We start from the raw sequence: 26378 nt of genomic DNA on the forward strand, positions 1-26378 counted from the left end.
CCAGGGCAGGCAAAAGGCAGCGTGGGGGCTGTGAGGTTGCCCGCACTGCCGCCTGCACGCTCCAGCAGCTGGGAGCTGCTCCCAGCGCCCCCTCCCTGGCGGCGCTGGGGGCAGACTACCCCCCCTGCCCCCCAGTAGATCCGGCCCTCTTCAGATTGGGGAAATTGGAGGGGTCCGCCATCTGATATGCTGTTTTAGGTATTTATGTATTTATGTTTTTTGTATTTTAAATCTTATTTATATATGTTTATATATTTTAAATGCTCATTAAGCATCTTATTGTATCCCACCTTGAGCCTGTTTGCAGGGAGGGTGGGCTAAAAAATCAAATAAATAAATAAATCTGGACAACAAATACAAGAAAATAAATCCTTGGGCATGATCCACATTTTTTCTCAGTTTTTAATCATGGTAATGGTGAGTGCAGTTTGGACCAGGCCCCAGTAAAGTGTTCTCTTTCTCCATCTTCACCCCATGGGCGGGGGCTGGGTTGGGGTCAAAGTCTTACAGGCAAAACCAAATGGCAACTGGGAAAAGCCTCTGCCCAAAATCCAGAAGTGACTTGCCTAGGGATGCCAGCACTCCATAATAATAATAATAACATTCAATTGATATACCGCCCTTCAGGACAACTTAACACCCACTCAGAGTGGTTTACAAAGTATGTTGTTGTTATCCTCACAACAATACCCTGTGAGGTGGGTGGTGCTGAGAGAGCTCCTAGAAGCTGTGACTGACCCAAGGTCACCCAGCTGGCTTCAAGTGGAGGAGTGGAGAATCAAACCCCGTTATCCAGATTACAGTCCCACACTTGTAACCACTGCACCAAACTGGCTCTCATTGGGAGTGAGGAATCCCCCACCTCCACCTTTTGCTCCATGGTCCCACTTATCTGGTTGGAAGGGGGAAAGGAGAGGGAAGGCATGCCTGAACTCACTACAGCACATGACAAAATGGCACGTGTGCACACTCAGGAGTCTCAGCAGGGCCAAATTTCCCCTAAACGCAATGCAAATGTTTTATTTGGGACTGATTTTGCCCCTACTGAGACCCTGTTGCTTCCTTTTTTGCAACCAGAACTGACGTCATTAGAGCCGGCAAGTAAGAACAAGAGGACTCAGACTTGGGCCACCAGCCTGCCTACAGCAATTTTGAGGTAAGGAAACCTAGCATACCTAGACTTGCCTCAATCATAGTTCAGTGCAAAATGCACTACAGAGAGCCAGCATGGTCTAGCGGTTAGAGTATCAGATTAGGATCTGGGAGACACAGGTTCAGATCCCCACTCTGCCCTGGAAAGTTACTGCGTGACCTTTAGTCAGTTACACATACTCAGCCTAAAACAGGGTTGCACTTACCTGTAACTGCTGTTCATCTAGTGTCTTCTGTGCTGACTTGAAGTTGTTGGCTGAGAGGAAATAAGACGCAGACACACAAACCTCAAACACTCTGGTTATGACCAATGGGCCAAGTTTAAATAAAGAGTGGCAACATATATGGGAAGTAAACACTGAGCTCTCTTTCCCAAATAGTCCTGGGCAGTAGCTGGGTAAAGGGAAGTAAATACAGGGAACTGGCTGCCTGTCTGGTGGAGCCTCTTAGAGGAAGAGAGGGGGGACCCAATGTGTATTTTGCTCTCTGCCTGATAAATGCTAAAGAGTCCAGTAGCACCTTTAAGACTAACCAACTTTATTGTAGCATAAGCTTTTGAGAGCCACAACTCTCTTTGTCAGAAGTGGCTCTCAAAAGCTTATGCTACAATAAAGTTGGTTAGTCTTAAAGGTGCTACTGGACTCTTTACTATTTTGCTACTACAGACTAACACAGATAACTCCTCTGAATCTATGCCTGATAAACAGAGGCTAGACAGACGATGTGTTGTGATGGTCCTTTGCCTGTGAATCCCCAAACCTGTGAAGGGAGGTTTATGGTGGATTGCAGTATGTAAAGGATTGGTCACAGGGTTGTTGTAAAGATAAAATGTAGGAAAAGAGAATTATGTAAGCTACTTGGGTCCCCATTGGGGAATAAGTGAAGTAACTAAGTCAGTCAGTCAGTCAATTTTCTGGAAACAACTCCTAGCAAGACCTAAAAGATGGAGGAGGGCTATCTAGTCTGAGTCAAGGCGCCATCTTCTTGCTACACACCAGGTAAATCTATGGTTTGCATCTATGGTTCAGGACACTGAGACTCCCCCCTTCCCACTGTATCCCCAACCCCCATGATCAGATTACTGGATACAGCCTGCCCATTCCGCCCACCATCCCACACAGCAGCCTGTTCTATGCAACAGTGGCAGATTTGCATACAGAACGCTGTATTCAGATATGGGATCACTGCCCCTGGAATCAGGTATAAACACATAAGTACATTTAAATAATACATGCAAGGAATCCAGAGTCTATATTTGATTTCAAACAGAGGATCAGTTGCTACATCTGATATTAATATAGAGACACGTGTCTCTGATCAAGATTGTCTGTGGAAATTGGAAATTCTCTCTTCTGCAGGAGTTCTGAAGAAGCATCTATAGGATCCGCAAGAGCTACTCTTCAGCAGCTTGTGAGCTACCTGAAGACGATGGAATTTTGAAAATTATACATTGAACTGCATACGTTCTTACCCTTGCCTCTAATGTAGGCCCATTGTGAAAATATATTTTCTATCTTTCTTCAAAGCATTCATTTGTTTTTAACCAGCATCTAACGTTTATAACATCCTCTAGAGAAATAGTGAATTTTCATCTTGGTCAACGGTATTAGAAATTTGGTCTTATTCAAATTAAGTATGAAAAAATAAATAAAGATCCTTGTCACTTAAAGTTGTTGCACGATGACATACATTCATGGTAGTGATGGTGGTGGGAGTCTGCTGGCATTAGTGAGATAATCAGATGTTGCTGAGTTCATCTTTCTGAATTAACAGATGGACGGAGTCTTCAGCCTTACATAAAAGTGATTAAACAAAATCCTCATGATGGCTACATGATTTCTTTCTCCAGATGAGACAGCTTGCAGCAAAGAAGGTAAAAAATAAAATTCTGTTGCCCCTGGAATGGAAAACTACAAGATGTTTGCAGTTATAAAACTGCCAATGCAACCCTAAACCCTTCTATAGCCATTGAAGTTAATTGTGTAATCATTTGACCAGACAGTAGGTGACACGAAAGATCTCCGCCTAGTGCCTTAGAGAGCTGCAGCCGAGCAGACAATAATGACCTTGGTGAAGCAATGGCCTGATTCATTATAAGACAAATTTATGTGAAATCAGTGGATATAGAAGAGTATAGCTTTGCTTAGGATTGCACTATAAATCTCTTAGGTCTGGTGTAATATACCTGTTTTGCCCACTACAGTTAAACTCATTTTGCCCTCCAAGTTTCCCCCATTGCCAAAAAAATGGAATTTGAAAGGATGGTCATTTTCTTACCTTTTGATACCCATATACAAGAAAAGCTTGTTCTGATTAAACTAAATCCATACCTTTCCCCCCACTTTAAAAATTTTACCAGTAAGATTTTAATGAAGAAAAACAAAATCACAAAATAAATGTATTTGTTAAAGAGCTCTCTTCTAAACAAAGCAGCAGTCCAGGGGGCATCAGTGGTGACTAGCAAAAATGAAGGCACTCTAGTGCCCCCTTATGGATATAATTTACAGGTGCATCTGAAATAGAAAATAGCAATATAATACACTAGCTTTACCCGACTCTGTTTAGGGAATGCGGTTGTATTTCCAATTTTTGTTCATCCTCGTGTCAGCTTTGTTAAGCACATCTTGCTTCATTCTGTTTTACAGAATCACTCCTGAAAATGAACATGTTAAATCTTCCTGTGCCAGAAAATTATTGTGAAACTGTTACTTAGATGTTAGGTTGGGTTTAGGAATCTAGTTAAAAAGTTCTTCATACATCCTAGGGTTGCCAGCTCCAGGTTAGGAAACTCCTGGAGATTTGAGGAGGCTGGGGAGGGCAGAGTTTGGGGGGGGGGGCAAGGGACCTCAGTGGGATATAATGTCATAGAGCCAACCATCCACAACAGCCATTTTCTCCAGGGGAACTGACTTTTCTCACCTGGAGATCAGTTGTAATTCTGGGAAATTTCCAGCCACCACCTGGAGGCTACAAAGCAAGGAGCGGAAAACTGCTCCTTGCTTTATAGTTACGTACACCAGGGATAGCCTCATTTTGGTTTGTACCACCTGGAGGCTGGCAACCCTAAATTGCAGCCTAGAGTTATAATTGGGACAAGGTTGAGATGCTTTCATCCTAATATGCATAACAAGTAGACCGGCTCACCCTTTTCCTTCGTGTTCTGTTCCTCATACTTTTACTTTCAAACACGTTTCAGGGAACAAACTAACTATATGCACAATTCAGGGTAGTAGAAGTTGAGTGGGTTAGCATTGTGGAGGGAGGAGGGTTGTGTGTTATGTGCCATTAAGGCACTTCTTACTTATGGCGACCCTATGAATTAATGATCTCCAAAACATCGTATCATTAACAGCCTTGTTCAGGGACTTGCAAACTTGAGGATCTTCTTTGTTGAGTCATTTGTGATTTTTTTCATACAGCCTTCAACTATTCCTAGTATTATTGACTTTTCCAGTGAGCCTTGTCTTCTCATCATGTGACCAAAGTATGATAGCTTCATTTTAGCTTCTAGGGAGAATTCAGGCTTATCTAGAACTTACTTATTTGTCTTTTTGGCCATCTGTAATACCTGTAAGACTCTCCTCCAGCACCATAGCTCAAATAAATGAGGGTGTTTTTTTTCCTGTCAGATTTCTTCATTGTCCACTTTTCACATCCATATGAGTGGGGAAAGTAATTGAAATTGGCATGCACATCTTTGAGTACTCACCCTAGGATCTATTTATTCCCCTTGCAAACTCTTGGGTACCACTATCTTCTCTTGATCTTTCTCATGGGAAGAAAAACAGACAGCCAACTTGCCAACAGACAGTCAAAGGTAGACCAGTTGTCACCAACAGCAGAGCAAAATCCAGCTCCTCAGCCCCACTCCCTTGCCACCCCCACCCCCAGGTGAGCCATTAAACTATCTGCTTCATTTGCAATTTAACTGTCACTGTGAAATAATTTTTATTGGCCACATTGAGAAGGGCTTTGACTATGAAAAGCAGAATGTAAGTTCTCAGGTAATAAGGACATTTAATAGAGTTATGTCATGGCTAGAAAGATGTAGCAGCATACCTAAATGCTTATATATCATGACATTCAGCCTTTTCATCACTATATCTCAATGTTTTACAGTAACTGTTTTCAATTCTGTGAAAAACTCATAGGAGTCCTTTGCCCCCTCTCTGCCTATACCTGAGGCTTTTGTGCCACCAAAGGGCAAATTTAAATCCCTGATAAGCCAACAATTAGTCCACACCAATCCACACTGTAGTCTCTTAGCTACACGATGAACCCGCCCCACATTATTTGACCAGACAGTGGCTGCCAGGCCATATTTGACCCCATTGGCTCTCCTAATCACTTCCTCTTCTGTGTCAAACACTGTGATGCAGGTCACAGGACCAAATATCTCATCTTGCATGCAACATGAGTTATCTTCAATTTCTGCAATGACAGTTGGAAGCATGAAATAGCCATTCTGGTTTCTAGGATGAAGAAACAAGGGGTCCACTCCCTCACCACAGAGAATCTTAGCTCCTTCTGCCTGAGCTTTTTTGATATAATTCTTTACCTAAAAGGAACAAAAATGTATTTTTAGAAAGACCTATAATTTCTGATTGTCCCTGCCAGATATTTAGACAAATATGGAACATGGTGTAGTAACAGTAGTTCTAGGAATTACAGATACTTAATAAATTATGAGAATGAATATTAAGCATTACAAGAAAAAACCTTCGGCACCTCAAAATGCTATTACTTAAAATGTGAGAAAAAACAGAATCTCTGATTTAAGCTTCTGGTCACTTGGATTGAATTTAAATGCAGTTCTGATATCTACACCTGTACAACTGCATGCTGAATGCCTGCAGTGCCTAATTGTAACAGGTCCCCTAGGGTTCAAATCTGGTCAGGAGGCAACATGAGGAGAATGTCTTGGCCTCTACACTCTGTTTGTTTGGTCCCCCCAGGAAAACTTCTTGGACACTATATGAAACAGGATGCTTTTTTACCTTTGCTAAATGTTCTTTACTTATCAGTGCTCCCATGTCAGTTGTGGGATCTGAAGGACTTCCAACCTTCCATTTTTTGACAGCCTCCACAAACCTTTTCAAAAACTCTGAGTAAATGTTCCGCTGAACAAAGATTCTGCTTGTGCAGAGACATATTTCACCCTGAGTGAGTAAGAAAGAAGCAGAGAAGACTCTGTCATGGATGATTATTACTGCAAAATGCCAAAAGTATTCCTTACAATACATGGAACACAGTAGTGTGAAAGCATAACATGACTGAAAGCTTTATTGAATCAGAATAAATGTCCATTGCATGCAGCCAAAGGCCGTCACCATTAAGCAAATAAAACACATAAGTAAAACATGAACAATAATCGATAAAACTATAATGTTAAAAATACTTAAGAGTACATTAAAACACAATGGCACCTTCATTAAACACATATGAAGGAGTTGTAACCATTAAACACATCTCAAGCTTGGATTTTCTTAGCTGCCAGGGTAAACTGTGCTACTCTATCAGAGATGTATGGATCAACATCGGAAAGAAGGAGGGTTCATTTTTCTACCACAGGAGAAGAATCAATGTCTTTTAAAATTTCACCAAGAAATTTATTTCTGGGCTCTGTATACAATGGGCAGAACAAAAGATAATATGGAAAGCCTTCAAGGATGGAAGCCCCACAAATACAAAAATGGGTAGCAATCAGTATTTGTGTGTAATGACCAACTAGAATGGCTGAGGGCATGGCTTGAAACCCCAGAGAAGTTAACACTATTCTAAGACTAGAAAAGGTGATTTGGGTTAAATAAGAGGCTCTGCTATGGTACCTCTTGAACAACCTGAACCAGGGAGAAAATTTGGAGCAGAGAGATGAACTTTTGGTTCAATGCAGCATCAGACTTAAAGATTCAGTCTTGTATATTGAGACAGAGCAATGTAACACTCCGAAAGTCATCCACCAGAGAATAATGATGGAGGATATTACGCCACCTGTGCAAACACATCTGAATGCAGCAGTGCATTGCTTTGACTTTAGAGCAGTTTAGTGGGAAGATCCCTTTGCTTCCTCCAGAATCTAAATAAGTGCAAACAGGCTTTGGTAGAAGGTAACCCAAGTTCAGCCTACACTAAAGTTACTAGAATACTGTGAGGCAAAGCTAGAATTCTCTTTAGAGATTTTGGATTGGTTCCAGGATCAAGATCAGACATTCATTCCAAGCCCAGATCTCTGTACCATAAAGAAGCTGCAGGATGGCCCTAAACTGGAACAGTTTCAAGGCCAGCTCAACTAAAAATCCTTCTTCCAAGGTGTAAAATCTGAAGATGGTCTTAGTGGTTTTCAAAACTGAGGCTTTTGTTATCACCAGGTGGGCTTTCCATGAGAGGGTTTCACTGAACTTCACCTCAAGAGACTTTGTTCAGTGGAATTGTCATAGAATCATAGAGTTGGAAGGGGCCATACAGACCATCTAGTCCAACCCCCTGCCCAGTGCAGGATCAGCCTAAAGCATCTCTGACAAGTATTCATCCAGCCTCTTCCAGAAAACTGCCAGTGAGGGGGAGCTCACCACCTCCCTAGGCAGCTGATTCCACTTTTGAACTACTCTGACCGTGAAAAGGGTTTTCCTAATATCCAGCCGGTACCTTTGTGCATGTAATTTAAGCTCATTGCCTTGGGTCCTATCCTCTGCTGCCAACTAGAAGAGCTCCTGGCCCTCCTCCAAATGACAGCCTTTCAAATATTTAAAGAGAGAAATCATGTCCCCCCTCAATCTCCTCTTCTCCAAACTAAACATTCCCGAGGCCCTTTGTCATCCATTCCCATTGTCATCCATTGACCATTTATATCTTCGAGGTCTCTTCCCAAAAGGCAATTACTTTGGCAAAGTTGATGTACAAAAATTGCCCAGTTTTTTTCAACATCCACCTTAAACTGATACAAATTAAGGACACCAACACTATGTCATCTGCATATAGGAGAATTGATATTTTCTGACCTCCCAAGGATGGTGGAAAGAACTCAGGGCCTGACAAACTTGGAACTATGTCATTTAAATACAGATTGAAGAGCAAAGGGGCCAAAATGCACCCTGTTTGACCCAGAGTAATCAGGAGCTCCTCTGTTAAAGAACCTGTACGGCCTACCTTAACTCTAGCAGATATATTGGAATGAAGTTCCTGAATCAGGAATGTCAAAGAAGACTCTAAAGTAAATTTACTGAACATTCAGTTTATTGCACACATGCATGGAGAGCTGCCTGAATCACTCTGAGCAACCTAAACCTTGTAACAAGATCATAAAGAAGCAAGCTCTGCCACTACTGGTCAGGAACTTCAAAGAACTTGTTCGGTAAAAGGGCAAGTAATACTTCACTAGGTCACAAGATCAGACTTTCAGAAAAAGAGTGACATCTTACTGTGCTTTAATGGTTGCTACTGCACATTATACTTTGACAGAAATAACAGGCATTTATCTATAATAGTGCCTGCTAGTTTTACACACAGTTGGTTCCCATGTACTCAAAGGAAGCCGTTAGATCCGCAAACACTGCAAACGTGACCTTGGTGGGGTCCTTAATACTCTGTTGAGCCAGTAAAGAGTCAGGCAGTGATCAATAGCGCCTATCCCTTTTCTGAGCCCTGCTTGCTCAGGATAAATAACTTATTGGAGGTCTCCCAGTTCTCCAGTTTGCACAGCAAAAAATTGCTGTACAACTGGCTAATTGGTTGATCTTTTGGGGGGACCAATTTGCAGCCCTTTTAAAATACTGGAGCTACAATATTTGATCTTGGTAAACAACTTGGCAAAGATGGGCACCCACCAGTCTGGAAAGGATTTAAACAACTCAGGAGGGATCAGGTCTTCACCAGGGAACTTACTAGAGGAGAGAGATGTGATCAGACCTCTTATTTCAGATGCTGCAATGGGAGGCCATTGTGGTAAGGTAGACTGATTTAAATGTGGTGAAGTGGTGTCTGCCACACTGCCTCATTCTCCCAAATTGGGGGGGGGGGGGTGAAATACCTGTCTGAAGTGAGCATTGCAGTCTTTTGCTGAGATCTGAGCCTCCAATAAAGGGCAAGGGGATCTGTCTAAACTGAAGGAAGCAAATTCCCAGAACCGGGACTCCCTCAATTTAGAAAAAAGAAGCATTTCTCTCAGACCTCATAAACAGAGAGAATACACAGGTAAAAACTGAGAGCTGGAACAAAGTGAGCAGTTTGGATAAGACAAGATGTAAAATTACTCCAACAAATGCACATCTGCATGTGGTACTGCTTGGAGCCAAACTAAGCTCTACTTTCCCCCCCTTTATTTTACATCGTTTATAGCTTGCCTTTGTCACTGACTCAAGTCAGACTACAATATAAAGAAAACTATTCAGACAAGTGTGAATTCTCCTTGTTTGCTAAGGGGAAAGGAACTCTAAGGGGGATTTATGGGGAGGACTGGGGTGAGGAAGAAGCAGCGCTTCACCCCTCATGGGTCCACTGATTCGCCAATACAAATACCCCTCCAGCACCCACATTAGCATTACAATAGGAACATGGGTTGGAAGAACCCCATGATTTCCTCATGAGGACTTGGTTTCAGTATTAGTCTTCTGTTGTTCCCACCACGCTTCCTTTTCTCCCCACATCCATTGTTTTACACAAGGACAATCACATTGCAATGACTGCAATCTCACGCAAAACAGGCACCAAAGACATCATGCAATTCAGTGAGACAGCATTTCTCAGCAGGAGCAAGGCAATGAACAGGAGGTCATTGAGTGATGGTACATGAAGTGAAGCACATGCATGCTTGAAACACAGCCCAGAGACAGGCTGTTGGAAAAGGTGTAACCTACAGTGATGAAAAGTGACATTGGTGGAGACTGACTGCGGTGATGTTCCAAAACAACAACTGTTAAAGAATTGTCATTCACAAAATGGGAGTGATCACTCACACCTGTTTGTCACCCAATTGTTCTTATGATGTGTAACTGCTGAAGAGTGATGCCACCAAAGTTTGTAATTAATCAGTTTGGAACTAGCTCATAATATTTGGCCAGTGAATGGAAAGAGTGCCATTGCTACCCTTCAAGTTCTCTCAAGACTCAGAATGACTAACTTCTGCATGTGTCACAGGAAGCTGCTGGGCACATGTGCAGAAAGGGCGTATTTACTCTTGTTAAAGGTTTTGTTAAACAGACGTGATCTGGGTGAAATCACCATGCAATTTATGGAACACCACTGTGATATTCCCTGATTCAAAAATTGCATGTCACAGACAATTTACAAAGCACTTGCTCATGCAACTGCCACCAATTCTTCTGCCATGACAAATTCCAAAGCCCGTAACTTTGAGACATTAATTTGCATCCTATACCTTGTTTTCACTTGCACTCTTCTTCATACATGGCAAAAATAGTTCTCTGGAGGTAGGCATTTCCACTCATGCGTGACCAATGTCTTCTCAAGGAGCTGAACAATACCTAGCACCAGAGGAATGTGCTGCGGAGTGGAGGTCAGCCTCCACAGTGAACTAAGAGGAGAACAAACAGAAACAAGGCATAGGTTCAAAGGCCCTATTTAGTTTGCAATACAGAGTACGCCTTTACTCAATGAGTAATTAAATTGTGGCTTTCACTGTCACTGGATGCAGTGATGGCTACTAGCCTAGATGTTGGCCTTTTTTGTATGGCAGATTTTTGCCACTTTTGGTGCCATACCTCCTTGGGTTTTCTTCTGAAATCCAGACAATTAACTCTCCCTTCAGTGCAGGCAGAAAATTTGAAAGAGAACCCTTGAAATGCTGTATTGAAATCTGAAGAGGGAGTTAATTGTCTAAAATTTGGGGGGGGGGGACCTAAGAGGTATGGGGCCAAAAGCAGCAAAATTGCCTGTGCCAAAAAAGGCCAGTGTTAAAAGAGTATTAGAGGAATTCACAGAGGATAGCCAAGATGTTGGCTACATCCCTAGGTAGGAAACCTCTAAATACTACTGCTAGGAGGTAACATGAGGGGAAGGACCTTTTGTCCCACCATTCCTCATGGCAGCTGCAAGATACAATTTAAAACATACAGAGTAAAATAAAACTCAAAACAACCCTGTTCCCAAAGAAAATATCTGCCGTCTGTACCCCATTAAAAGCTCTGGCAAAGAAAACAGTCTTGCGGTGTCTCCTAAAAGTTTCTAGAGATAGGGACTGGATCCAACCATCTCTCAAGAAGCCATCCTCTTACCTCAAATTTCCTACTACTTAATTGGCTCTTCTTCCAACAGTTGGAAGTTGAAAGAACAATTGGAAGTTGGAAGAATTCTCCTTAGCCGGGAAGGTTTTCAAATTTGCTCAGCAGAGTGATAGGATCCACTCCAATGCCCCCCTCACCTCCTCAGGGAGCCTGTGCTACAGCACAGAAGGTAGGTGGCAACCTGAGACCTGCAACTGATCATGGGGACATATGGAAAGGGACAGTCCTAGACCTCTGTGCCCTGCTTGTTTGTTCTTCAAGTCTAAATTGGCCTGTGTGAAACAGGATGCTGGCCTAGATGAACCATTCATCTGATCCAGCAGGGCACCTCTATGATCTTATATTCTGAAATCATACGGTCTAAACTCAGGAGTAGTGTGTGCATAGTAGTGTGACAATTCATCAGTAATCAACCATCCCACCAAGCAATACATTATCTTAACTAGTGCTTCTTCTTATGGCTTTTTGGGCATTTTTTTCCTTGATTCTGTTGAAGCAGTCTTCTGCTCCAGGGTAGGGTGGACATTTTTCCAGGTGATTACTTACCATATTGGGATTACTTTTTCCTCATGTCTTTTTCTGTAGTGAGACAAATGTATGTTTCATTGTCAATCATCCTAAGCTGTTCTCGATGCTATCTAAGGCGGGGGGGGGGGGTTGCCCCAGGAGAGGGGAAGAACAGGGATTGTCCAAAGCCTTAAGTGTTTGTTTGTAGATGTTCAGTCTGAAGGGAAAATACATGTGGACTCAACCAGTACCTCAGGTGTACATTACCAATATAGCAACTGAGCCACAATTTTCAAGATGTAGTATAATGATGTATAAGACAATATTGACATATATATGGGAGATGATGTTACTAAGTACACGTGCACCACCAACGTTATGGACTACAGCGCATTCTCTGAACACCAAGAAATCTCAGAAAGAACCAAACACATCATTTATTAATTACTCATGAACAATATCCACCCTGAGTTGACACCATGTTGGATGGCCAATTGTTGTATTATAAAACTACACTTCACGGGCTTCAGTTTCACAAGCATAGCATTAAACGGGGAGTTGCCCATTTCCACATACCTGATTAGCAAAGCTAGATCTTACAGTGGCGGGGATGCATTCATCCAAACTGGCATCCTCAAAGATGATAGCCGGGTTCTTGCCTCCAAGCTCCAATGAGAGCTTCTTGAAGAACGGAGCACTCCTCTCAATGATGCGCTGACCAGTAAGCGTGCTTCCAGTGAAGGAAATCAGGGCCACCTCAGGATGAGAAACTAGAGCATCCCCAGCTTTGGAACCATGCCCAAATATGATATTCACAACACCTGGGGGGAAACCTCATAACCACAGATATAAAAAAATGTTAAGGAAATAGCATCTGCTCCCACTCTATTTGTGTACTTCTGTGACTTAAAGAGGAAGGGTAAAGTTTAATTCCATGGCAGAGTGAGAGCAACACAAAGAAGTCCTGCCTCCACACAGACTGAACCATCCTATTGTTGAGTGTAAGTACAATAGCTTAAATCAGGAAGGAGTGGATTTATCTCATGGCAAATGGGGCAGTAACTGGGTCCTGGCCCAAAGGCAAGAGAAGCAGGTTTCTTTCCTTCTTTCCTTCTATCCTTCTTTCTTTCTTTCTTGTCCGGGGTCAGCAGCCCAGCCCCCGGACTTGCTGGGAGACAGCAGGTCAACCGCTCTGACTGGCAAACAGAGCCAGAACCTGCCTGTGCCAGGGAGAAGGGGCGAGGCCCCAAGGCCTCAAAAGGCGAGAGGAGACAAAGGGAGCCCAGCTAGTCCCACCCCGCTGGGGAAGGAAAGGGGGCTAAGCAGAGCAGAGGAAGGGGGCAAGGACAGCGGGATTGGGGACCCAGCAGTCGCCCACACAGAGTCCTTACCTGAAGAGAAGGAGCAGCAGCCCCAACAGCCCAGAGCCAAGCCCCAGCTAGAGGATAGTAGCCTGGCCCAGGAGACCCCAAGAGCCAAGCCCCTCCAGGTGGAGCTGCTGGAGGCACTCTGCTGGAGGAGCTGGGCAGCCAGCCAAGGGGCCACAGCTGGGCCTGCCTTCAGCAATCAGCTCAGCCAGGGAGGCCTGGCAGCCAGCCAGGGGGCTGCAGCTGGACCTGCCTTCAGCAATCAGCAGAGGCAGGGAGGCTTGGCAGCCATAGAACAAGGCACAGCTGGTGCTGGTCAGTGGAGTCAGATCAGCTACCCCAGCTGCCACTACTTGGGGCAGCCCAAGACCAGGCTGGAAGGAGGGTGGGGCAGAGAAAAGAAGCCCTATAAAGGATGGCTGGGAAGAGCTCTGGGGTGGTGGGTTTGAGCGAGGAGCATGAAGAGAGTGGATGGAGGAGGAGAGGCCAGAGGGGGTGAGTGGCACAGGTTGAGCGGACCAGCGAGTGGATTGAGAGGGAGTCTGGGTGATGTATACCGCCCCTCCTTTCACAGAGCAGGGTCCTGCAGCATCCCTGGCACCCCTCTGATGTCAGGAGCAGACTGCCCGGTGCCCCGCCCAGTGGCAGCCGCGGCAAGCCCTGACATTTCTTTCTTTCTATTACAGATCTGTTGCATTGTTTCATTAGATTTGTGGAAAGGTGGGGTACAAATATCTTTTAAATGAATAGATGCAAGCACTCTTAAGGTCTCTCCAACATTTTCTAATTGAGATGTCTTCCTTTAAAAAAATTCGTATCAAAGATCAACTAGCTGTAATGGACATTGGTTGCGTATGATACTATTTCCCCTACCTTATACATGACCACTTCCTATACGAGTAGTTATAATTTCTGTTAATACCGATGGGGGTCAAATAAATACCATCAAAATGGTCATGTTACCTGAAGCCTTAGAAGAGAGAGAGTAGTATAATCACTATTCCATTATTGCCTCTTAAAAGATTGCTTTGCCTTAAAATATATAATAACCACATACTAAGATTTGTCCACCTTTTCAGGATTACCTGCTTTGTCTAGAAGCTTGCACATCATCCAAGCAGTGACTGATGTCATTTCACTGGGTTTGGCAATGACAGTGTTTCCACACATAACGGCTGGAGCAATTTTCCAAGTCAGCAAGTAAAGTGGCAGATTCCAAGGGCTAATTAAGCCAGCTGAAGAAGGAAGGAAATGAAGCAGGCCCAAAAAGTTTAGCAAGTTTGTTCAGACAAGGAGTCTCAGCACTTGGCAAAAACCTGAGATTCCCTTGACATCCAGCCAAAAGGGTGTCAGCCCTCTCTGGAAGAAGCATTTCAGTTGTTTTTCCTTTACTCTGTGCCCCAATGATAGCTACTGACAAGGACTCATACTAAACTGGTACCCTGCCTAGGAAATATTCATTTATATGGATTTCCCATGTATATGTACTTTTGTGTAATGGGCACAATTTGTTTCCTTAATCACTTACAACTTGGTTTATTATTATTAGAATTTATTAGAAGATATTTTTATGAGGCAAAATCTCTCTCAGATATCATATGAGGAAGAAATTATTTCTCTGGAGGGCTATGACTTTGATCAGAGAAATAGCTTGAGTGGAGAATTAAACACATACTATCCCTAAGAGTCTGTTCCAATCAAAATCGGAACCACTTGTACCTCTGATTTTTAAAAAGGAAACAAAATAATCACAGATTGGTTTTTTACATGAAGTTTGATCCTAACAGGGGGATTTGAAACCAGTTCCAAGTCCAGCATTTTAAACAATATACCAGCAGAAATAAGGCAATCCTTCATTCCACTTGTCATCCTTCCCCCATTTATTTAGCTAAGGATGAAGACGACAGTGATTGGTTTAAAGGTTGCTTACAGATTCTCTGGCTCTTCTCTGCTGAGATTGTGGGAGGGCTGCATTTCAAGGGGCTTAATACTGATTTCTGCTTGTAAAGTCTTCATTTAGTTTTGAATCTTATCATTTAGAGGGGCATATTCTGAGGATTTCAGCTTGTACATTAAAAATTTTCTGTCCAGAGAAAAAGAAGATACTTAGAGGCATTAAATGTTCTGGGTATAAATACCAGATATGTAGAAAAAAGTATTCTAACAGAATCATAGTTTTATGCACTTTTTAAAAGCCTGAATCACTGTTTCTTGTGAACAAACTTGTGATAAACTGCAATAAATAACATCAGAAAAGAAATGATATTGTCTGGCTATTCTGTCAAATGGCAGCAGACCAATGAGGGAAAGTGGGGTTCTTGGCTATTCAGCCAGGGGCCAGTTTGCCTCAGACCCACATGATCTGAATGGTGGCCTGAGGCTTGGGAGGTGGGGCTGAGAAGGCTCAGCCAATCTGAAGGGGACAGCAGGGGATGCACCTAGCTGCTCCCTTTACCTTGGCTGATGTAATGCAGCTGTGGTGCATGTGGTTAATTGTCAGTCATCACATGGTGAGTGATGAAGCTAGTTCAGGTGCTTGTGTTACGCTGCCTCCAGTTCAATATTGTCTTTAGAGCACAGCATGTCCCAGAGGTGGATAATATTGTGGATGCCCTGTCTTGTTTTCGGGAGCAGCACTTTTGAGAGTTGGCACTGCATGCAGCCACTCCAATGCCTGAGAGCCTCTTGAGCCTTGGGAGATGGAAGTCCAGCAAGCGGTTTTGGCATCGCTAGCTCCAACACTAGGGCAGCTTATGCCAGTCAGGTACAAGAGTTTTAGGCCTTTAGAGGGAAGGTAGGATTGGGGACCATTTGGCTGTTGCTGGTCCAATACATACAGCAGTTCTTGGTTCACCTCAGTAGTCAGAACTCTGAGATCTTACCTGGCGGCATTGGCCTTTAAAGGCAAGGGCTGGAGAGACTGAAGATGCCACAGGAGACTTTAGGGTGCACAGAATGTTAGAGGGTTGGTCTAGGGAGGCACCAGTAATTCAGGACAAGAGACGGCCAATTACACCTGAGTATTGAAACATCCATATGCAGGTCCCACTGTGCAAATACATATGAGAAGCTGCTTTTGGGGACAACAGCCTGCCTAGAGTTTTACTGAGGGTGAGTGAGTTGTTGGCACAATCATGGAGGGACATATCTCGGAAGGTGCTGCAGTTGGTTGATGTTACCATCCTGTCAAACCAAGCGAGGCTATTGATACAATGGTTCACAATTGACCAGAAGGGCAAGGGTCAGCAGGTTGTATTACTGATGGTGGGAGACCTGCAGTTCTGCCTCTTGAAGGTGCTGCACATATATCTGGAGTGGTGGGGCAATGCCTCAGGTTACCTGTTTCAGCATGCCAGTGGCAAGGTACTGACACAATGCCAGTTCTGAGCTATCACACAGAAAATTTTAGTGGAAGCCAGGTTGCTAGCCCAGGAGTTCGGGATGTACTCATTCCGATTGGAGCTGCATTGGCAGCCATGGCTCTCGGCCTTCCAATGGATCAACCGGTGGCAATCCAGGACTTTCAAGTGTTATGTTAGATAATATAGGGCTGGTGGGCCAAAACAGGCTGCATGGTTATGGATGCTGATATGTGTGACTTGCTGTCTTCCAGGTGCATACGGATCACAAAGGCCCATCAGAATCTTCATTGAGAAGGCCAGAAGGAATGTCAATGTGGCCATTAAAAAGGCTGTCATGGCAAATGGAGAGGCTAGCATTTCTCATCCTTTGATTAGATTTGATCAACTGCACCTGTATAGAAGTGAGGGGGTTGACATTTCCAAGGAGGGCTGTGATCTCTATTTGGCTGATCTTTATCAGGGCCTGCAGGACATAACTGTCAGGTGAGGCAAGGGGTGTTAAGCTAGGCTAAGCCCCTTGTTTGGCAGAAATAGAGTGGGTTGCTCAGGAAAGGTAGGGTTAATTGGCAAATACCCAGAGATTTCTCGATGATGGGTGGGATATGCCCAGACCAGGTCACCATGTGCCAAGTGGTTGGGCAGCACTAGGAAGGAGCACCAGAGGTGCTGAGCGGCATCCCCTGGTCTTGATAGGTGCCTTGAGGCCCATCAAGGGAGGTGGATGAAGCTGGGCACCTCTCTGCACAGGAGGCTGTGCAGGATGGGATAAACAAGGCAGGCGAAAACAGCCAGCCAGATTTGGAGCCAGGGTGGACTTGCCGGGGGGGGGGGCATCCAAGGAGGATGCCTAGTGCAGCCAGCCCTCAAAATAGCTTGTGGAAGAAGCATGTGATGTAGCTCTGCAATTTTATGGTTAATAAAGAAATTAGTTGAACGCACATAATGCGTGTCTGTCGTTATTGTCTCGTGTCGTACTCAGGTGCTGGGGCAATATTATTGATGAATCTACTGCTAATCTACTCAGGAAAATACCCGCAAAATGAAAGTTTCCACTGAATCTGCTTAGGTTGGGGGCAGAAGTTGCCACTATAGTCCCACAGCCCTCTATGTATAGGCAGTGAATACACTTAGAATGCATGCTGAAAAGGAACATATTCACATTAGTATGTACGTAAATTGTAAACCCTATTTGCTTATGAAAACTTTCCAAACTTGACTTGGTTCTCAATAAACTTACATGCTACACTGTTTTTCATTCTCTATGCTGCAGGCCTTCAAGCCCACAAGAAGCACCATTGACCCCTTCCCAAATCCTCGTTCTCATAATTGGGTTGAGTACTAGTAGTTGTGTTAGTCTGAAGCAGCAAAATAAAAACAGTGGCAACTTAATGATTTAACAAAATGTATTCTTGCATTTGCCTTTGTGGATTAAAGTTCACTTTATCAGATGGATTTGAATTGAAGAATATTTTCATTGTGTGCTTCATATTTGGAATATGGCTACATAATGCCACCACATTCAGAATCTCGAATGAGCCAGCTGAGTACGCTACCAAGATGTAAAAATGCCAGGGCACATGTACCTAGGCAGGGGCTGTCCCTGTACAGATGTGACTCTGTTGCAGAAGTAAACTACTGTAACACACCTTACAAAACTTTGTATGACAGCAATTTGACTTCATTCTTATTTTTAAGTACATTGTGACACCTAGTGGTACGTTGAAGAATTCCGGAAACAGAAACTGTATTTTACAGGGGAAATGGTATTGTCTGTAGATTGTGTGCCTAAGGACCAAACGACATGTTATGGCAGCCACAGGTCATCAACACCATTTTACAGAAGAACTGACCATTTTAAAAATGTCAAAGCATGCTGGGTGCGTGTGCGCGCGCGGTGTGTGCAATCTGGATCCCCGTATGTTTTTTCATCAAGTTCCAAAACAGCCAGTTTCAGTAAGATCACCTAGCTCTCCTGCATCATGGCCCCAATCTTCATGACATTTTTAAATTGGTCAAATTCTTCTGTAAAGAATTTGAAAATACTGAAAAACTGAAAGACTAATGTAGGGGTTTTCAATCTATCATGGACAAGTAGTAACAGCACAGGAACAGCAGAAGGGAATTATATTGATATCCTTTGAGATGACAAGATACGGTTTGGAACACTGTTTAGTGGTTATTTTGTGAGATTATCTGAAATGTTTAGTAATGACTAGAATTGTTGTTATAATGATAGGCAGGCCCATCCTTAGGCAAAGGGAGACAACTACTCCAGGGAGCAGTTTGGGAACATTATTAAAGGACTGCAAATGAACAGCTATTTAATTAAATATTTTAATAGTGGCTGGGGTATCATTTGGATGTTGCATCTGAGATTATGTCTGTTAGCACCAGAAATCTGATAGTGACTACAGAATATAGCTGCCAACTCCAAGTTGGGGAATTCCTGGAGATTTGGTGGTGGAGCCTAGGAAGAGGAAGACATAATACTATAGTGCCCACCCTCCAAAGCAGCTGTTTTCCCCTGAGGGTTGTAATTCTGGGATTTCTCCAGGCCCCACCTAGAGGCTGGCAAGCCTACTGCAGAAAATTACTGAACTGACATGAGAAATGTTGAGTTGTGATCTAGACAAGAGTGATTTGCAAAATGATGGAAATCTTGCAGCAATAGAATAACTAACATTTTCTATATCAGAAAGAAAACTAGGACAATGAAAATTTCAGGGAATTTTGGAACCATCACTGTAGACATCTTTTAATTTTGCTATTTTTAATTAGTTTGGAGTGCTTAACAATCCTAAACTGAAATTCAATTTAGTAGCAATAAAGAAAGAAATCCTTAGTCTAACAAGATAGGACATCTCCCAAAGTGAATATTGAATCTGTCCAAAAAAAATGTAATTTTAGTTATTTGGGAAGACATTACCAATTCCCACTGGTGTTCTCACGGTATAATGCATACAATCCATATGGTCCATCTGTGTGCTCTCAGTTGTCTGGTGAAGAACGGAAGATGAAAAAAAACGGAAATTGTATACTGCCCGAGGGATGTCCACTGTTCTAGCAAATGCAACCGTTTTCCCTGAAACAAGGAGACGTTTTACAAGTGTTATTGAAATCTTGTAGGGATTATTGTAATCTTTTGGATAGGTATAAATTGTCAAAAGTACTAACTTCTGAACTAAATGGTAAGGTTTTCTTACAAATGAATGAAAATATCAATAATTTTCACAGATGTTACACAGGAAAGGGGAAGGAAAAAATATAAAATATTCAGCGATCAGGTCATAAACAAAAAGTAACCAGCCACCCAAGAGAATGGATGTAAGAGGATTAGGAGCACCCTGAGCAAATGTTTTATGTGCTGGTATAAATCAGCACATGATTTGCTTTTGGATTACTGACAACTCTATCATTTCCTTTTCTTTAAAGCTTCTCTAAGAAACCCTTCAGTCTCATAAAAATATTTGCCTGCTGGCTGTTCTAGGATCCCACCTACCTCTCCCATAAGCCTTAATCTAACCATTTCTATACTGAGCTTCATTTGTCTCCAGAGACACAGGCTGCAGACCCCTGACATAGATGCAAGAATCAGCTTTTTACCTAAGATACCAAGATGTGGAGTGTTGTACTAAACAATACATTGTACTTTAACCATTAGTGTTGATTACATCACTCGTTATGCATCCTGGGCCACATTGCCAATGTCCCATCCAATGTGTTTAAACCTGTTCATTTTGACAATTGCCATACTGCCCAAGACAGTTTTTTGTCTTTACCTTGATCTTTTGATTCTGCTTCTGCAAACGACTCCAGATCTTTTTCAATCAGGTCTGCCAGCTTGCTCATTATTTTTGACCTGTCTTGAGGACTTTTGGCAGACCACCCTGGAAAGGCATTTTGGGCAGCTTTGACTGCAGCCTCCACCTTCGAAAGACAAAGAACTGATGCAGTTCCCATGGCGTTAAGCAGAATAGGAAAGAGGATATACTAAGCAAAAGTACGAGACGAAAATGATCTTAGAACATACTGTATTTTTTCTGCACAGATTAATCTGGGCCAGACTTTATGCCCTTATTTTGAAAACTCCACCAATCCCCCAAAATATGTGATTGAACTTAGAGTGCTCTGGAGAATATACTGTGTATCCGTCACTCTCAGCAAGGCAGAGTTGACTCTCATATTGCCATATTTACACAAAATGGCAACCATTAGGGTTGCCAGGTTTCTATACCCTCCTGCCAGGAGGAGGAGGGACCTGGCACTTACCTCATGCCAGCAGTGTGGTGCTCCTGCACACATGTACAGAGCACTTGAGCACCCCAGCACCTACGTGATGACATCAGTCCTGGAAGTGGCTGCATGAGCAGTCCCGCGCTCAATGTGGGGCCAATTCTGACCATTTGGGGCTGGCACGACAACATTACTTCTGGGAGTGATGTTGTCGTGCCTGCTGGGAGCGCACACAAGGAGCACATTCCTGGGGTGCCTGCTGGTGGCAGGCAACCTCTGGGAACTTGCTACCTCCCACCAATCACTGGTGGGTTGGTAAGCAAGAAGGCAAATCCCTGGGAGTTCGCTCGTCACCAGCAGGCACCTGGGAACCCTAGCAACTATATGTATTGGGAGGATCGTTCGTGGGTACCACGTTTTCCCATTTTGCAATTGTAACAACTGACCAAGGTTCTTGCCTTCTGTTGCTCCTTCAAATGTATTATACATCATTCTAACATTAGGTGACAGTGTTGAGCTGTTGTCCCTCTTCTTCCAAAGCTCTCGAATTTTAAATTCCAAGAACTTCCAAAGGAAGAGCTTATTTCTCTTATTACAGAAAGCTAGGTTAAACATCGAGAAATAACTATGCAAACCCTGTAGCAGTAAGCCAATCAAAATATGCAACATCTTAAAAGATTGTTCTACTGTAATTACTCCTATATAAAACCTGAGCTAAAATAGCAATGTAAGTCATCTGGGGCAGGACATGGAAAACAGTAGAACAATCTCTTAAGATATTGCTCTGACCTGGATAGCTCAGGCAAGCCCGATCTCATCAGATCTTGGAAGCTAAGCAGGGTCAGCCTTTGTTGGTAATTGAATGGGAGACTTCCCAAGAAGAGTGGGGTTGCTATGCAGAGGCAGGCAATGACAAACCACCTCTGTTAGTCTCTTGCCTTGAAAACTGTGGCAGGGGTCACCCTAAGCCAGCTATGACTTGACAGCACTTGCTATCACCATTTGAGAACCTTGTGAGGTGGGTGGGGCTGAGAGAGCTGCGACTGACCCAAGGTCATCCAGCTGGCTGCAAATGGAGTAAAGCTTGGTGAGGGTGGGGTTAGGGAGGGAAGGGACCTCAGCAAGGTATAATACCACAGAGTATGTCCTTCAAAGCTGCTATTTTATCCAGGTGAACTGATATCTGTATGCTGCAGTTTGGTGTAGAGGTTAAGAGTGGTGGGACTCTAATCTGGAGAACCAGGTTTGATTCCCCACTCCTCCGCTTGAAGCCAGCTGGGTGACCTTGGGTCAGTCACAGCTCTTCTAGAGTTCTCTCAGCCCTACCCACCTCACAGAGTGATTGTTGTGAGGGTAACAATAACACACTTTGTAAACCGCTCTGATTGGACATTAAGTTGTCCTGAAGGGCAGTATATAAATCAAATGTTATTATTACTACTATTATTACTTCTTGTAATTCTGGGAGCTCTCCAGGACTCAACTGAAGGCTGGCAACCAGAGAAATACAACTCACCTGAAAAAGCAAACAGTCCCAAGTGCCAGCACTTTAAAAGGGGTAGGTATACCTTGCCAACAGCCTTTTTTTTGCCATGGAATAATTAGAGCAAAAAATGTGAGTTTTATGGTGAATACCTCCCCCCTCTTCCCTGAAGCACTCATCACTATAGATCCAGGGGTTTCTCTGAGTTTGGTCATTGGTTGATACATGGCAGAGGTTCTCACAAGATCCAAGCCTGTGATCCAGACCTCGAATGCTCTTTGATATTTCAGCAGGGGCGGGGGGAGACTCTCCATGTTAGGGTCACACGTACTTGAAATTAATTTGGAGCTTGGTGCAAAACGTTATTTAACAAACACACACCAAACGAAGGCAGGGAGCTGGGATGAATCATTGATCCTTGTTTTTCTAGCTACTGCCCCCAAGTTTTTTTCCTAGTCAGTAGGCAACTCTACCCCACAGAGATCATGTTTGTGAGATGAATCTTGTAGCAAATAATGCAGTGTAGAGTTTCAGAAGTCAGGACAGAACAGGCCCATTCAACCCTCATTGGAACTTGGGAACCTTCTTATCAGTCACTTTCCAGAACTACCACCAGAATGGGCTGGATGGGTTTGGTGATTTTAACAGAGATTGCAACATTGCGCTAAGATCAGCAATGATACCACTGGCACACATAAGACAAAAGACGTACCTTTTTGGCAGATATCAATCTATTTGCATTTTGGATTTTATATCTTACCATTTAATATGTTCTATTGTAATCAGAACCTCTTGAAAAAAACACAGGAAGAAGAATTGAAGGCATGAGATTGGATCCAGCTAAAAGAACAGAGGCAATTTAGAAGGTCTCCTGCCTGCACCCCAGGAGCAGGAATTCAGGGAGCCTTTCAGGCTGCAGCAGGACAGGGGAAGTGAGAAAATCTTATTCTGTCAGAAATCCTGTCAGTCCATGGGAATTACCACTAAATCTAACACATGACAATACTGGCCCAAATCTTTCTAAATATACATTTAGCAATGTTTTTATGTATCGGCACTTAATTGGGAAAGACCTAACAGATGGAAGACAGCGTGTGTTTCGGACATGCCCTTCATGTCCTATTTGAAAGACAGCCGGTAGAGTAAGGGAAACCACTGTACAATCTTAGTGGTTGACTTTTGTCCATCCGCCTTGATGTTGTATAGTTACATACAGAATATCTGTTGGCATTCGTGCCTAAGGAGGTATAGGATCCGTTCCCTACAATTAGTTGCTATTTCTAGACTAATCATCTGGCTTAACAGTATTTTTAAAGAGCCACCTTTCATTTTCAGTATCTCATCTTATCTTAAAAATGGGGCCAGTTGCATTGGCTGTTTTTCTTGCTAAGGACTCTGGGCATCTTAGCCATCTCCTTCTTCAGGTAGTTCCAAGACTTCCCTTACATGCACCCCTGCAAACTGCAGGTTTTGGAAACTGGTCACTCAGTTCCCTAAATAGGCATTTATTTAGTTGCTAACGTCCAGATAGCAAGTACGACTTCTTTAGAATTGGTTATACTTCAACTGTAATTTTATCTATGCTTAGTAAATATTTAATCAACTCATGCTAAAGGTTACTGAGGAAATTGCAAAAATCGGTGCAGCTAGCTTTTGAAACGTCAACTATTACCTATACAGAAGTCATTTTTATTTAACCCCTTTGAAGGTATTTTTAAAAGAATTTGGGCACAAAACTACATCTAGCATATGCAGCAAAGCATACTTCCACACAGTGACAATTTGTTACCCTCTCACCTTGCTTTGACATGGGATTAAATGCTCAATACTCTACTAGAGAAATTAATATGCAGGTGGGATACCCCTCCTGAGAAAATACTGCCCTCTCCACTAGTTCAGGTGGATGTTTATAAAGATAAGAAATACTTGGGATATCAAGAGAATGTCTACCTGGGTACTAGAGATCTAGAACATTACTGCAGAATTAGGGCATTACAAACTGCAGGTAACTTTGGTTCTAGTGCTTTAAGCCTTCATACTAGAAGCCACAGTAGTTGCCTCTATTTATCATGATACAAGAATTTTACCAGACTAATACAAAAAAAAAATTCAAATATTATTTTAGATTGGTAAATTACTAACATTTTAAAAGGAAATTGGTGCTAAGCTTAAGGTCTTCTAGCAATAATTTACATGCCTTTACAGTAATTCTGTAGATAATTGCCTTATTATCATGTAACAGGCAGTAGAATTTAACCAGAGCAGAAACTCACCTCTTCTCTGCCACTGTCTGGTACTTTGCAATATACTTCTCCTGTGGAGGGGTCATAGGAATCTAAATAAAAAGAACAAGGAATAAACTGGCCACCTATATAGTTCTCCAACACCAGATCAGCTTTTGAGCCAGCCATTGTAGGCAGTTTGTGTATCCAACTGTTCTTGGGAATTTTCAGCTCCTGCTGGAGACCCGTCTGATTTACGTGGGTGAGCTTGAACTCCTCCCTCCTCATAAAACTTCATTAACTAGATCCAAGAATGGGAAGTTTCCCATTAACTGCTGCAAACAAGCTATAGAAAGGACCTGCAATGAAGCTGATCGTTGTAATTTTTATCTGCAATATATTTAGGACTGTATTTGTCTGACCTCTGTGTCAAGTGATATGTTGGCATTGACTTCAGGACTCCCCACCCCCACCCCTTTTCATCAGTGCGGGGGCTTCATTTCCATCTATTAGTCTATTTACTCTACAAACCCTCTCTTCTATGGCTTTTGGCAGAATGCTTAATTATACAGGCTGGCAGGGAGGTAGCCGTCTTTTGCTGGGGTCTGGATTGGAGTTGGAAGCAGCTAAAAAGGCTATCAAAGAAATAGGAGAGGAGGATGCTCAATGACTGGGGAAAATTCGTTAAAGCTATATGGGAGTGTTGTATTCACAAATCATATAGAAAGAAATGGAAAAATCTTTTAGGCCTTTATGCAAAACTGAATTATTCAAAAAGGCCTTTTTCTCAGCTAAGAGGGTGACATTGTAGGAAAGGTATCCCAGATGTTTCACTAGTGAGTTAGAAACCATAGATTTCACCATCATGTTGCCTTACATATTATCTGTTGCTTTAAATATGTACTCCTATATACTACTTGTGCTTTGTGTTGTTCTATGTAAATCCTAGGATTATGTTGTTTCAGCAATTCCTCAACCCATACTGGATCCTTGCTAATACTATATCTTTGTAAACTTATATTCTTTTACTCCATGACACTGTTTATGGAAATGCTCTTGACACTGTATGGAAATGCCTGCCCTTGTCCTTGCCACTGATTGTACTAATCTCACACTATGTAATCTGCCTTGAGTCTCAGTGAGAAAGGCGGAATATAAATGACATAAGTAAGTATTGTAGTGCCTCCAAAATTTGCCTGAGCTTGTAGGGGGAAATGCCCTACTTGCAGTCACATTGCAACTTACTAACAAATAATAATAAAATTAAAATACCATTCAATTTATATACTGCCCTTCAGGTCTTAATGCCTAAAGTGGTTTACAAAGTGTGTTATTATCCTCACAACAATCAACCTTGTGAGGTGGGTGGGCTGAGAAAGCTGTGACTGACCCAAGTTCATCCAGCTGGCTGCAAATGGAGGAGTGGGGAATCAAATCCGGTTCTCCGGATTAGAGTCCTGCCACTCTTAAACACATCAAACTGGCTCCCTTGCTCAAGCTACTTTCCTAAATCTTAAGCTGAAACTGATAACTCATAGTGCAAGGCAAAACAGAGCCAGCATGTTTTAGTGGTTTGAGTATCAGACTAGGATCAAGCAGACCCAGGTTCAAATCCCTACTCTGCCATGGATATTTGCTAGGTGACCTTGGGGCAGTGACACATTCTCAGCTTAGCCTACCTCCCAGGGATATTGTGATGAAAAGATAGTGGGAAGGAGAGTGTCATTAACTGCTTTGGATCTTTATTGGGGATAAAAGTGAATTGTAAATAAACAATACATAAAAAGATGGAGATTGTTCCAGGCAAGTGAAAC

General features: G+C 42.8%; 1 protein-coding gene across 2 annotated transcripts; it reads right to left on the minus strand.

Moving 5' to 3' along the window:
- Positions 1 to 2299: 2299 nt before the first annotated feature.
- Positions 2300 to 24889, minus strand: ALDH8A1 (aldehyde dehydrogenase 8 family member A1). Of its 2 annotated transcripts, XR_008596847.1 has the most exons (8): positions 24616 to 24889; positions 20406 to 20553; positions 19553 to 19708; positions 14350 to 14499; positions 12474 to 12730; positions 6150 to 6311; positions 2842 to 5710; positions 2301 to 2571 (listed from the first exon to the last, which is right to left on the minus strand). XR_008596847.1 is itself a non-coding variant. In XM_054976595.1 (7 exons), the coding sequence occupies exons 1-7, from the start codon at positions 24850 to 24852 to the stop codon at positions 5258 to 5260; spliced, it is 1563 nt and encodes a 520-aa protein (XP_054832570.1). In that variant the 5' UTR covers positions 24853 to 24889; the 3' UTR covers positions 2300 to 5257. The 2 variants fall into 2 exon arrangements, 1 of the variants encoding a protein (XP_054832570.1); XM_054976595.1 differs by having other exon boundaries at positions 2300 to 5710.
- Positions 24890 to 26378: the final 1489 nt, after the last annotated feature.

The sequence above is a fragment of the Eublepharis macularius genome, chromosome 1 (genome assembly GCF_028583425.1).
Source record: "Eublepharis macularius isolate TG4126 chromosome 1, MPM_Emac_v1.0, whole genome shotgun sequence".
In the NCBI taxonomy this organism is placed as follows: Eukaryota; Metazoa; Chordata; class Lepidosauria; order Squamata; family Eublepharidae; genus Eublepharis; species Eublepharis macularius.